At 46.2% G+C, this 12,791-nt stretch overlaps 2 protein-coding genes across 4 annotated transcripts in view; one reads left to right on the forward strand and one right to left on the reverse strand.

Annotated features, from left to right (window-relative positions):
- Pmm2 (phosphomannomutase 2) overlaps positions 1–4,531 on the reverse strand; it is a 29,547-nt gene extending 25,016 nt beyond the window's left edge. Inside the window, exon 1 of one of the 2 annotated variants that reach the window (XM_008829949.3) lies at positions 4,406–4,531. In XM_008829949.3, coding sequence (XP_008828171.1) covers positions 4,406–4,459 — 54 coding nt within the window. In that variant the 5' untranslated portion in view covers positions 4,460–4,531. The other variant, XM_029562012.1, reaches the window with a different exon arrangement.
- A 104-nt stretch (positions 4,532–4,635) lies between these two features.
- On the forward strand, positions 4,636–7,860 carry Tmem186 (transmembrane protein 186). Of its 2 annotated transcripts, none has more exons than XM_008829952.3 (2): positions 4,636–4,766; positions 6,111–7,860. In XM_008829952.3, exons 1-2 carry the CDS (start codon positions 4,659–4,661, stop codon positions 6,747–6,749), a joined length of 747 nt encoding a protein of 248 aa, XP_008828174.2. In that variant the 5' UTR covers positions 4,636–4,658; the 3' UTR covers positions 6,750–7,860. The 2 variants fall into 2 exon arrangements, with proteins under 2 accessions (XP_008828174.2, XP_029417871.1); XM_029562011.1 differs by lacking the exon at positions 4,636–4,766 and adding an exon at positions 4,932–5,041.
- The last annotated feature ends 4,931 nt before the right edge of the window (positions 7,861–12,791 follow it).

Consider the following 12,791-nt stretch of genomic DNA (forward strand, 5'->3'; position numbering starts at 1 on the left):
GCCCTTTACATAGAAGCATGCTGACCCCAGGCTACAGTAGTGAAGTGATGACACTATGGGTATGAAGGAAAATGTTCTGCCCTTAAGCATGTAGGCTGAAGTGCAAGGAGCCAAGTAGATGACAACTGTGGTTCAGGAAGTTGGTCGGCAAAGGGAAATAAAAACATAAATTTACAATGATGAAATGTCAGGTGTTTTTAACCCGAGTCACAGGGAGACAGGTTCTCTGTTCATTATGTTTGTCAATGATCTCTGTCTTCGAAATTTTTCAGGGTGCCAAAGTTGGAAGGTAGCTATGCTCACTACTACACCACCAATGCATACAAGATGCTAAAGCTGGAAAACGAATCACATAGGTCTGCGTCCTCTTTTTGAAAACATTTATCCCAAGTTTTACTATTTTGGATGGAATGGCATTTGAAGAAAGCACTCGGCATGACAAACTTCTACTCAAACAGGAAATGTGAAAACCTCTGGAGTCCATGCTGCCCAGCCAGAACCTGGGCACTGCAATAAAGATAACTTGTTCTTCCCCTTTTGGACTGCACTGTGATCATCATGTCTGCAAGTGCATGTACAATGGGGTGAGAAAGGCGCCATGATAAATAGGTCTGCTGCTAAAATACCTTAATCATGGTACCCAGCACATAGAAAAGTTCTCTCTTAAATTGCTGAGTTTTGTTTTTCTTTTAATTTTTTAATGAGTTTTTTGCATGTCTATAAGTGTACCACGAATATGAAATGCTCATTGAGGCCAGAACAGGGTGTCAGATTCCCTGGAACTGGAATTATGGACAATTTTTGGCCACTATGTGGCTGCTTGGAACCAAACCTGGGTCCTCTGCAAGAGCAGCAGGTACTCTTAACCATCTCTCCAGTGCATTTTGTTTTTTAGTTTTTTGAGACAGGGTCTCACTATGTAGCCCTGGCTGGCCTGGAACTCACTATGTAGATCAGGCTGCCCTGCAACTCACAGAAATCCTCCTGCCTCTGCTTCTGGAGGGCAGGGATTAAAGGCATATGCCACCATAGATTTTCTTTTTTCTGTTAGTGTTATGATTCTTTATGAGGACTGTAAAGCATGTTATTTCAAATGTCTAAAAGGGAATACATTTGGGGTCACTCAGTTTCTGTGCTATATTATTTCAGACCTATATGTCCTCATTCTACCTGGGAATCAGAACCCCTTTCCTATGAGTGCATGTAGCACCTGGAGGGCTTTCCATCTTAGCACAGTGAAAGGAAACAACTGGATAAATAACAGTGCCGTGAGGCCCAAGGACTTCAACCGCATCTGCTGTGGGAAGCTGAGGAGGTCAGGGCTTCATTGGGTCTCGTTTGGGTTCCTTATGTTTAAAATGATAGTAATAACTACCCTGTCCATGATTAAAGATGGAGGAAGACTGCAAATCCAACACTGTGTAAAGAGGACTAGAAATGTAGACTCTAGACTGCTATGGCGCCTGTGCCAAATTGAGCAGCTGTTTGTTTCTGCAATAAAGTTTTATTTATTTTTTATTTTAGTGTGCATGTGCACGTATGAGCATGTTCCACAGTATGTGTGTAAGGCCAGGGGACAACTTGTGGGAGTTAGTTCTGTTCTTCCACCATGTGAGTTCTGGGGATTGAGAGCAGGTTGCTAGGCCTGGGGGTAAGTCTCTTTACCCAGTAAGCCATCTCACCAGTCGCTGTAAGAAAGTTTTATTAAAACACGGCCACTCTGTTTACATATGGTCTACAGCTGCTTTTGTACTAAAGTTCAGGTGTTACTACAGACCATGCATGCATTCTGTAAAGACAAACGGACTTGACATTCAAACACTATGAATTCTGACCCCAGCTCTAGCTACTATTGGCTTTTTGTTGTTATTTTTAGACAAGATCTTACTAAATTACCCAGGCCTGCCTCAACCTCACTACACAGCCCAGGCTGGCCTTGATCTCTCAGTGATCTTTCTGTGCCACTCTTTGGAGTGCAGGGGTTAAAGGCCTATGCCACCATGCCTAGCTTACTATTTACTCTTTTTTTTTTTGCCTTTTGAGACAGGGTCTTCCTGTAGCCCCAGGTGGCCTGGAACTTGCTATGTAGACCAGGCTAGCCTCAAACTCACAGAGATTCGCCTGCCTCTGCCTCCTAAGTGCTGGGACTAAAGGCATGTGCAACCATGCCCAGCTATTATTGACCTTTAACAACTCACAAGTGTGTTGAGCACTGGAGCTGAGTCTGTGGCTCAGAAAGGTAGAATGAGGGGGAGGAGGGGTGGTGAGTTAACCAAAATGATGATGTATGAAAAAGCCTAATGGAAACCCACTATGTTGTAAGCTAATTAAAAATGTATACACACACACACACACACACACACACACACACACACCCTGTGGACAATGTTCCTCCCAGAAGACATGGGTTATTAAACTAAAATCTCAGTGCCAGGTGTGGGATTACCACTCTGCGAGTTGAGTTGTTGGCCAGGGAGGCCCCAGTGACCCCAAAACAACAACAGGCTACTGCCATTGCTTTTGATTGCCCACCATAACTAGACAGTTGAAGATATAACAGGCTTTGGTTTCAAGACACAGAGAAATCAAGCTGGAACTGATCTGGAAGCTTCCTCCCTTGCTGGCTACTTTCATAGTGTTGAAAAGTGCTATGCAAGCTGCTAGAGGAAAAAAATCACTTATGTTTTCCAGCAGTGGATCCTGCACGCTACAGCACTAATCTGCCAGACACAATATGCCCAATGGTTGGCATGGGTTGTTACAGGGGTAACCAAACCGTGTTCTGATTGGATTTGAAGCCTGTTCCACAGATGGGAAGTCATGACTACTATAGTAAACCTGGTCAAAAGTCCATGACTCAGGAAATCATAGGCCTTAGCTGTTATGCTAAGTGGACATGCTGCCAAACTACCTTCTAAATTTTGTTTATACCCATAGATTGGTGCCACTCTCAACCTTGGTCAGAGAATCTTTTTTGGTCTTTTTGAGACAGGGGTCTCTCTGTAGCCCCAGCTGGCCTGGAACTCTCACTGTGTACACTAGGCTGGCCTTGAACTCACAGAGATCCACCTGCCTCTGCCTCTTGAGTGCTGGGATTAAAGGCATGCGCCACCATGCCTGGCAAGAAGCTTCTTTTTGTAGTGGACAGCAGTTAATGCAGAGATTCATAACTGATCAGAGTGCTGAGAACAAGTGACTGATGGGTGCTCAGCCCTAAGGGACAGCTACATGAACCTCACCAATACTTGGGAGCAGAAAGAACAAAACCAGAGTAGAGAAATGCTGTCTTCTGGACATGACATGGCTGTTGCCCTCATGAACTCGCAGCAGCCATAGTTATCTGCACAAGATCAAGCCAGTCAACACTCCAGCATGGATGGTAGCTGCTGGTAGGTTGTCCGCAACCTGGTGGATGGCCTCACACACATGTGCATGTGGGCAGCACTAACAGGAGTTATTATTAAAAAGAAAAAAAAAGAGAAGGCTGTGAAGTAGAAGGGAGAATGTGTGACAAAGGTCCTCTAAGGAGAGCAGAAGGGAAGCTGGTGGTGGACAGGATCATGGACATGATCAAGATACACTGTATACATATATGAAATTGTCAAAGAATAAAAATACTCTTTAAAAAGGGTAGAATGATATATCTAAGGTCACACACACTTGACATGGACTTCTAGAACACACCCCACCAAAACTAAAAAGGTGGAGGTGGTCGACATCCAGGCCATTTGGATCCAGTCTCAAGTCTGAACGATTGGTGTTGTTATCAAGCTGTGTAAGGGAGGCAGGGAGACCATCATCACCAGGTTGATCCCACAGAAACTTATATGTGATCACAATAGCAATATCTGAGGATGGGAAGGAAGTTTCCACTGGCCCCCGGATGCTCTCGGCAGGCTGCCTGGAACCACCCAGGGTCCCTCCATCACCCCATTTCATTGAAGGGGCTGGTGGAAGTGGCTCACGTTTGAGCCTGATCTGTGTATGACTCTGTCATGAACTTCCGTGACTTCATTAGATCCTCACCAACACCCTACGGCACAGGTAACGTCTCCATTTAAAGTCGTGGCTGCGGAGGCTCCGAGCGGTTACCTGGCTTGCTTAAGGTCAGACAGCTGGAAACCTGTCTTTCATATGCTGGGCCGCAGAGATCTCAGGTGACAAGGCTGGGGAGGTCACACAGAAAGTCAAGGGGCCTGTCCAACCCGGATCAGCAGTCTGTAGGACCCGCGGGGAAGTTCAAACTTGCACTTTCTGACCCTGAACCTAAGGTTCCTGTTCGGAAAAGAATTTTGGCCCCCGGTCCTGTGCGCCCAGCTTGGGACCCGGACTCCAGTCCCCGGCAGGTCGTTACCGGAGCAGCACCCGCTCCTTAGGCCCCGCGAGCCTCCTGGCCGCCGCCTACCTGTCGTGGGGCAGTCAGGGTCCCATCTACGTCGAAGAGGCAGAGCGCAGCCATGTTTGCAGACTTCCAGTCAGAAGATTAGTTGGCACCAGGAACTCCACCCGGAATTTCCGGGTCCGTCCCCCCGCGCCGTAGGGCACGTCGGGAAGAGGAAAATTCCCTAAACGCTCCTGCAACACTTTCTACTCGCGGCAGACAGATTCTGTACTACAACTCCCAAGATGCAACGCACACGTGCGGTTTCAATTCGCGCATGCGCCTTTTTCCTTTTTCCTTTTTCAAATTATCCGACAGCACATCCGCTCTTGGAATTTCAGTGGTCAGGGTCGGTTTACTTCCGGCAGCAGGCGACTGGCTCATGGTAGGAAGGCCGGTGGTGGGCTGTGAAGGAGAGGGCGCGCTTTGGGGACCCGGGTCAGGCCTGGGGATGGCAGGAAGGACGCCTGGGCCTCTCACCCCGGGAGTCCGCGGGAGGAAGGAGGGCGTGGGTTTTGATCTGCTATTTCCTGGCCTCCTGTATGCCTCTCGAGTCACGTGCCTTCACAGCCGGGGTAGCCACCTCTAGCTGAGCACGCACGGTGGTTTGAGCACCAAGTTGAGCGCTTAAGAGCTATCGTCTCACTCAGCGTATTTTGGGTATGTCTTTGGAAAGGCGAAAGACTGAGGCCCAGAGAGTAGGAACACTTTGTTCCAGGATCTAGTTAGTGGCTGTTGGAGCCAGGATTGGACCCCTCTTCTGAGTTCAAAGCCCAGAGCTCTGCTTGGTATGCTGCTCACTCTAGAGAACCCTTCCTTGTGATGTGTGTGTTGCGGCCTCTCTGCCTCACTTCTCTGCTGTCCCCCTTTCCCAACCAGGCTAATAGAAAACAGCAGTTCCCTTAAACGTACAAAGCAGTCAGAGAACTGCAAAGGTATTGTGATAAATATTCCGTTGGTTTGATGCATGCATGAGTTCTGTACTCTAGCACTGTTTACTCCTTGGGGAAGTGTTCACACAGCATTGTGGACCCAAGTTCCAGTCCAGAGTTGGCCCTCCCTAGGTCTTTGTTGAATGAATGAAACTGCACCTTCTTTTGGTGCAGTTTATTTACTTATTTACTTGGACATGTCTGGGGAAAGAGGACCAGTTGGAGAGCCAGTCTCTGCCCCATTCATTCTGCTGTGTCTCCTTCGGTAAATTTCTTGCTCTTTTTTTTTGGCTTAGTTTTAGTTTTTAAACATTTTATTTATTTATCATGTGTGTGTGTGTGTGTGTGTGTGTGTGTGTGTGTGTGTTGTATGTGTGTGTCGTGTGTATGTATATGCAAATGTTCATGTATGTGTCTGACTATGCCATGGTGTGCATATGGAGGCTGAAGGGCGTGTATGTGTGTGTTGAGGTTGGAGGACGTCTTGCAGGAATTTGTTCTCTTCCTCTACCATGTCACCTCCAGGTCTCAGGTTGTTAGGCTTGGTCGCAAGCACCTTTAGTTGCTGAGCCATCTAGCTGGCTGGCCTTAGGGTTTTTAGTGGTAAAAATAGAAGTGTGGTACTTGTCCAGAGTAGGATTTCACAAGAAACAAAGCATCTGGGTTTGTGATCTCTTCTGGAAGTCAGGGTGGCTTTGCAGCATGAGTGGGAAACTTTCTCCAGGATGCTTTGCCTTGTTCATTGTATGATTAGTGTGGTTGAATTCCCTGAGAGACATCTCTGGTCTCCTCTCCAGGCTGTCCTTCTTCGAGCTGTGCCAAGATTTCGAGGGTCAGCTACATGGAGAAGGCCTTTTTGTGGACCATGGTGCTGTACTGGGCAGGAGGATTCCAGAAGGTGGGTGGGGAGCCGCTCCCCCACCTCGAAAGAGAAGCCAGTAGGCGTAGAGCCTGAAAAATTCTACATGGTCTACCGTTTCAGTGCCATCAGATCACTTGGGTATGTATCTCGACTGAAGTTGGCACAGACAGCCCTGACTGTGCTGGCCTTGCCTGTGGGCTTCTGCTGGTACTCACAGGGACTTATGACACTCAATTCAATTTACCTCATGGGTGGGATCTCCAGCTTTGCCCTGGCTATGCTGTGTTGGATGAGCCACTACTTCCGGAGGCTGGTAGGCATCCTTTATGTGAATGAATCGGGTACCGTGCTTCGGGTGGCCCACCTGACCTTCTGGGGGTGGCGGCAGGACACATACTGTGATGTGTCTGACGTGAAACCCCTGTCAGAATCCAAGGACCAGGTCCAGGATGTGTTCATGCGCATCCAGCAATACAGTGGCAAGCAGACCTTCTACCTCACCCTGCGTTACGGCCGCATCCTGGATAGAGAACGTTTTTCACAAGTGTTTGGGAATCTGGCCACACTCAAGTGAAAAACAGAACCCAGGCCTCTCATAGTCCCAGGCACACCTCGATCCTGGACGGGAAGGCCAAGAGCGTAGATGACGGGCTGAAGCTTGGATGATTGACTGCTTACCTAGCTGCAAGAAGCCCTGGGGTCAGACCCGAGCACTGCATATAATCAGGCATGGTGTGTGTGCATGTCTGTAATCCCAGCACTTGGTAGGTGGATTAGAAACTCAAAGTTGCCTTTGGCCAGCCTGGGCTACATGAAAAAACAAAGAAAAAGAAGCTACTACCAAATTTAGGAAAGAACCCTTAATGAAACATCTTACTGCATAGGACATTCAATCAGGTTGGTAGCTGGAAGTTTCCTTGAAGAGGCAGTTCTTGGAGGACCATTATGCCAGGTTCAGTGAGGCAACCAACCCATGGCTACTAAAACAAAGACAGAAGGTTTGGCAGGAGAACACAGGGTGTGTAGTCTGGAGACTTGGGTTCTGCTGAGCCTCGGCTTCCTGCTCTGGGCAAGGTATTGAGTCTCTGAACCTTGATTTCCACAGTGTGGGATGGGAAATCCTGCTGTCTGATAGGATCAATGTGGAAACAACAGTAAGGCTGAGGCTGTATCTCTGTGGTAGGGCTCTTGCCTAGTGTGTGTGAGACCCTGGGGTCCATCTTTACACAAAAGAAGCAAAACCAATAAATGCCAAAGTGCTGTGCAAAGTGAGCAGCCCAGAGGAAGTGGTGAGCCTTTGATCAGGGCTGTGGCGTAGCGGAAGACTTCCAGACTGTGTGGCAGGGACTTTGTTGCTCTGCACCACGTCTCCTCGCACTCATCAGCTGGATGGCCCAGGCCGAAGCCCACAGTGGGCTTGTTTGAGCTCATCAAGATGTCACCACATAGCAGCTGAGGTAGGGACAGTCATGTGAGTACTGAACCCAGCTGATAATGTGACTACCCAGGGCTTTACAGTGTCATCAGACCAGAGGGACTCTGCTCATCGATTTGTCAGCTAAAGGCCACCATGTATAATGAATAACACAGGCTTATTACATAAATTCATACCTGCATAAAAGGAAGGCAGGCATGATCTTTATAATTTGCCCACTCAAAATTCAATTAAATGCTTTCGTTTTGTAGCCGTCTCGTAATTTTATTTTCTTAAAAAATTTTTTTTAAATTACGTGTGTGTGTGTGTGTGTGTGTGTGTGTGTGTGTGTGTGTGTATGCCATGTGTGTATGGCAGAGTTGGTTCTTGCCTTCCACCATGTGGGTCTGAGGATCAGATTCAGATTGTCAGGCTTGGCAGCAAGCAACTTTACCCTGTGGGCCATCTTGTTCTCTAGTCATTTTTTATTGCCATATAATATGCAGAACATGTTTATCCTTAGAACCATTTGTAAGTCTGTAATTCAAGGACATCAAGCACATCTGCAGCATTTTACAGCCACCAGTGCTGTTTAGTTCTGAAATTTCTTCTTGATCCCAAACAAGAATCTCTGTACCCAGTCAACAATTGTCATCTGTCACTCCCTTGCTCCCCATCCCTTTCTAGGCAGCCACTAATCTTTCTGTCTCCCTAGGTTTGCTGATTCTGACATCTCATGTAAATGAAGTCATGGTCCATGGCCACCTGTGCTCAGAAGCTTCTCCTTGGTGTAATGTTTTCAAGGTGTTGCAAGTATCAGAGTTTAATACTTAACTCAAGGATAACAATGTTTGTAGGCTTGCTCTCTAGGAACACACACACACACACACATGCACACATGCACGGATGTGCACACACTTTATCCACTCAGAAGTTTGATGGACAGTTGGATCATCTCCATCTTTGGGCTTTTATGAATAATGCTGATGTGAACATTGTTATACAAGTGCCTGATAGAGCCTCTGCTTTAAAATGTACACTCCCACTGGTTCCACCTGTTTTTATGGAATCTTTTTGATTTAGTTGTTTGAGACAGGGTCTCACTTTGTAACCCCAGTTTCAAACTTGTGACAACCCTCTTTTATCAGCCTCTTAAGTGCTGGTACTTAGATGGCTCAGCCTCTCCAGTTTTGCTGCATGCAACATACATCTCTCTCTCGGAGTGGCTGCGTGCAACATACATCTCTCTCTTGGAGTGGTAGCGCTCCCAGTATGCTGCTCTTCTTAGTAGATGTCTCACAACTCTGGCATCATGAACATCTTGGGATCTCCACTGTCAACCAGGCTTCACATTCACAGCTTCATGAAATGGCTCATCAGGGCCTCTTGGCATGTCAGGGCCTTCTTTATGCCCCTGCTGCACGCTACCTGGCTCTCTGAAACTATGGAGGAAGAACTGATGACACTTCACCCTTGCATCTTTCATGCCTCTAAAGTCAGCACCAGGTGAACATTATTGCCAAGTTTGGCTGCAAATTTGGATGGACTGCCTGCTTCATCCACTTCTGAAGCTTTTCTTTGCAGTGGTTTTCTAGTAGAAAATCCCTGCAGCATTTTCCTTACAAGTTGGAAGCTTATATGGGTGTGGGCTTGCATTGGAGGCACTCTCTCCATTGTTTGTTTAAGTGCAAATCTCTCAGCCTCTGCTTAATCACTTTAATCTCCTTATCAAAGGGATCCTTTCCTTCAGCACATGCCCCTTGATGCCAGCATCTTTCTTCCTAGTGCTCTTTTTCAATCCAAACTGTACATTCTGCATTTCTCTCTGCCTCATTTTCTCTTTCACTGTAGCTCTGCATAATATTCACCATTAGTAGTCACACCACCATTTCCATGTTAGATTGCCTTGAAATATCCTCCACCAAAGAAATTAGTCCATTGCTTTTCAACTTAGCCTCAGGCAAGCTTTTTTGGCTGTGGGCAGACTCCACTCAGACTGTTTGCAAAACTATCCCAATTGCTGCTTAAGTCCTTATTTCCCTTGAACTACCTTATTCTCAGCCTTACTTTCTTCTAGACACCTAGTAGAATTGGCCTGTTAAGCTCTGTTTACAGCAATCAACTGCCTTTCTAGCCCAAACTTCCAAAGTCTTCCACATTCCTCCAAAACCCCACATGGTCAGGTTCTTCACAGCCAACAGCCCACTCTCTGGTACCAATTTCTGTATTAGTTACTTTTCTGTTGCTGTGATAGAAACACCAAAGAAATTTATAGAAGGAAGAGTTTATTTGAGCTTATAGTTCCAGGGTAATTAGAGTCCATCATGGCAGAGAGGTATTGGTGGTGGAGGTGGCTGGAGTAAGGGCCGAAGCCAAGCATTCACAAGTAGGCACAGGAAGCAGAGAATGACTGGAAATCTGGCAAGGTTTAAGAGCTCTAAGCCTGCCCCCAGTGACGTGCTTCCTCCAGCAAGGGCACACCTAAGACCTCCCAAAACTGCACCACCAACTGGGGACAAAAATGTTCAAATACTTGGAGTCTATGGGGGATATTCTCATTCAAACCACCACAAAGTCTTTCACACATGGGCCTTTGGGGACACTTTGACTCCGTAGCAGACAGTAATTAATTCTCTTATCATCTTGAGAATCTAACTTTCCCATAGTGAGACTATATCATTTTACATTATATTTTTTTCAACCACTTTTTGTTTTGTTTTGAGATAGTGTCTCACTGTGTAGTCCTGGTTGGCCTTGAGCTCACAGAGGTCTGCCTGCCTCTGCCTCATAAGTGCTGGGATTGAAGGCACACGCCACCACGCCAGGCTTATTTTGCATTCTTTTTTATTTTTTTTTCAAATTTTCTGGTTTTGAAGTGCACATTTGCATGGACACACACATAGTTTAAAAAAAGATCTTTGCTTTTGTAGAAGTTGTAGATAGTGTTTGGTGTTGATGGGTGGCAGGACTGTTAAATATATTGAAGTGGGGATGTAGCTTAGTTGGCAGAGTGCTTGCCTAGCATGCACAAAACCTTGAGTTCAAGTCCTCGCAATGTGTAAGTGGGGCTTGGTGGTACATGACTAATCTTAGCACGAAGGAAGTGGAGGCAGGAGGATCAGGAGTTCAGGGTCATCTTGGATTACATAGTGATTTTGAGGCACGCCAATGCTACATGAAACCTTGTCTCCCAAACAGACTCTGTCTCAAAAAGACAAAAAATGGGGGGGCTTAAGATGGTAAATAGGGGATTCGCCATAAAAGTTCACTTGAAGGACACAGTTTGCCTTACTGCATGCGAGCCCAAAGCTGGTTCAGGCAGGATTGGCTCTTGCGTTCTTTACGCAGGATACATTGGGAATATACTTGAATAAAAACTGTCTAAATTTGATTGTTACTAGGGGCAAGGAAATCTATACTGTTGTTGAGAGATGGGAGTACTAGCCCGATTCAGGTGGGGGCTTGAAGGGGTTCTGAGGTTGCTATCACTAGCTATTATTTAGAGAGGGGTGTCTATGTATATTATGTGCAGGTAAAGGAACTAAGTTGCCAAGGGCATTATTATAAGGAAGATGTCATGGTTGGCTTCATTTGTCAACTTGACACAGCTGGGGAGAGGGAACCTCGGGGAATTGTCTCTCTCAGATTGGCTTATGAGGCATGTCTCTGAGGCATTTTCTTGACTGTTGAGTGGTGTGGGATGGCTCAGCCCACTGTAGGTGGTGCCACCCCTGGGCAGGTGGTCCTGGGTTGTATAAGAAAGCAGGTTGAGCGCCAACCAGAGGAGCAAGCCAGTAAGCAACATCCTTCTGTGGCCTGTGCTTCAGCTCCTGACTCCAGGTTCCTGTCCTGAGTTTTTGCCTGACTTCCCTCAAAGATGGACTATCACTTGGAAGTGTAAGGTGCAATATACCCTTTCCTCCTCATGTTGGCTTTGGTCATGGTGTTTATCACAGCAACAGAAAACGTAACTAGAACAGAGGGTGCGTGTTACCCAAACTAAGTAGGGTCCTAGGGCTCAGCTATTCCTGATGCTTGCCTGCTCACTGTTGCTGATTCAGGGGCAGCCATTTGGCTGTGCTATCACATGGTAGTGGGGAGGGGTTATTTTTATTTACTTTTAAGTAAAGTTTGAGTTTATTTTTAAAAGCTTTAATATAGACTCAAGTATGGATGTAAAAAGGGGGAGAAGGGCAGTGTGGGGCATGTATCTGTAACCCAAGCACTAGTGAGGCCTTAGCAGGGGGACTGATGCAAGTTCAAGGCCAGTCTGGTCTGCATAGCAGTTCTAGGTCAGCCAGGGCTACACAGCAAGATTATCTTAAAAGAAAAAGAGAGACACATACTTAAAAGGCAATTGGGCATACCCTTGAGTGGGCTCAGGCTTCCCAAGAGAGACAATCACATTTTAGTGTCTTAACAATAACTGTACACGGGGCTGGAGAGATGGCTAAGTGGTTAAGAATACTGGTGGTTCTTGCAAAAGATCCGGGTTCGAATTCCAGCACTCACATGGCAGTTAACAACTGTCTGTAACTCCAGTTCCAGGGAATCCGACAGCCTCTTCTGTCTTCCTTGGACATTGCATGACACAGGTGTACCTACCTGCACACAGGTAATACACGCATACACATAAAATAAAAATAATAAATAAAATACTGAAATAAAATAACTGCACATGATGATTTTGGTGGCGTCTGAAGTTACATTGTTTAAAAAACTTAAAAGATTAAGAGCTGGTGCTTCTCCCCCAAGCCTGATGACCTGAGTTTGACCTTGGGACCCAAGTGGTGGAAGGAGAGAACTGACTCCCAGAAGTTGTCCTCTGACCTCTGTACATTCACTGTGGTGCGTTTGCACACAAAACAATAAATGAAAATGTAATTAAAAAGATTAAATAAGCTGGGTGTGGTGGCACATGCCTTTAATCACAGCACTTGGGAGATAGAGGCAAGCAGATCTCTGAGTTTGAGCCCAGCCTGGTCTACATAGCGAGTTCCAAGTTCTGGGCCAGCTGGGGTTACAGGGAGACCCTGTCTCAAAATACCAAAAAAAAAAAAGAAAAAAAGATTAAATAAAAATTTTTTTTTTTAAATATTTATTTTTATTTTATGTGTGTGAGTGTTATACCTGCATGTGTGTAAGTATACCCGTGTCATGCAGTGCCTGCAGAGGTCAGAAAGCGTCAGATTCCCCTGGAAC

The sequence above is a fragment of the Nannospalax galili genome, unplaced genomic scaffold, assembly GCF_000622305.1.
Source record: "Nannospalax galili isolate Female #2095 unplaced genomic scaffold, S.galili_v1.0 scaffold32, whole genome shotgun sequence".
Classification (NCBI taxonomy): domain Eukaryota; kingdom Metazoa; phylum Chordata; class Mammalia; order Rodentia; family Spalacidae; genus Nannospalax; species Nannospalax galili.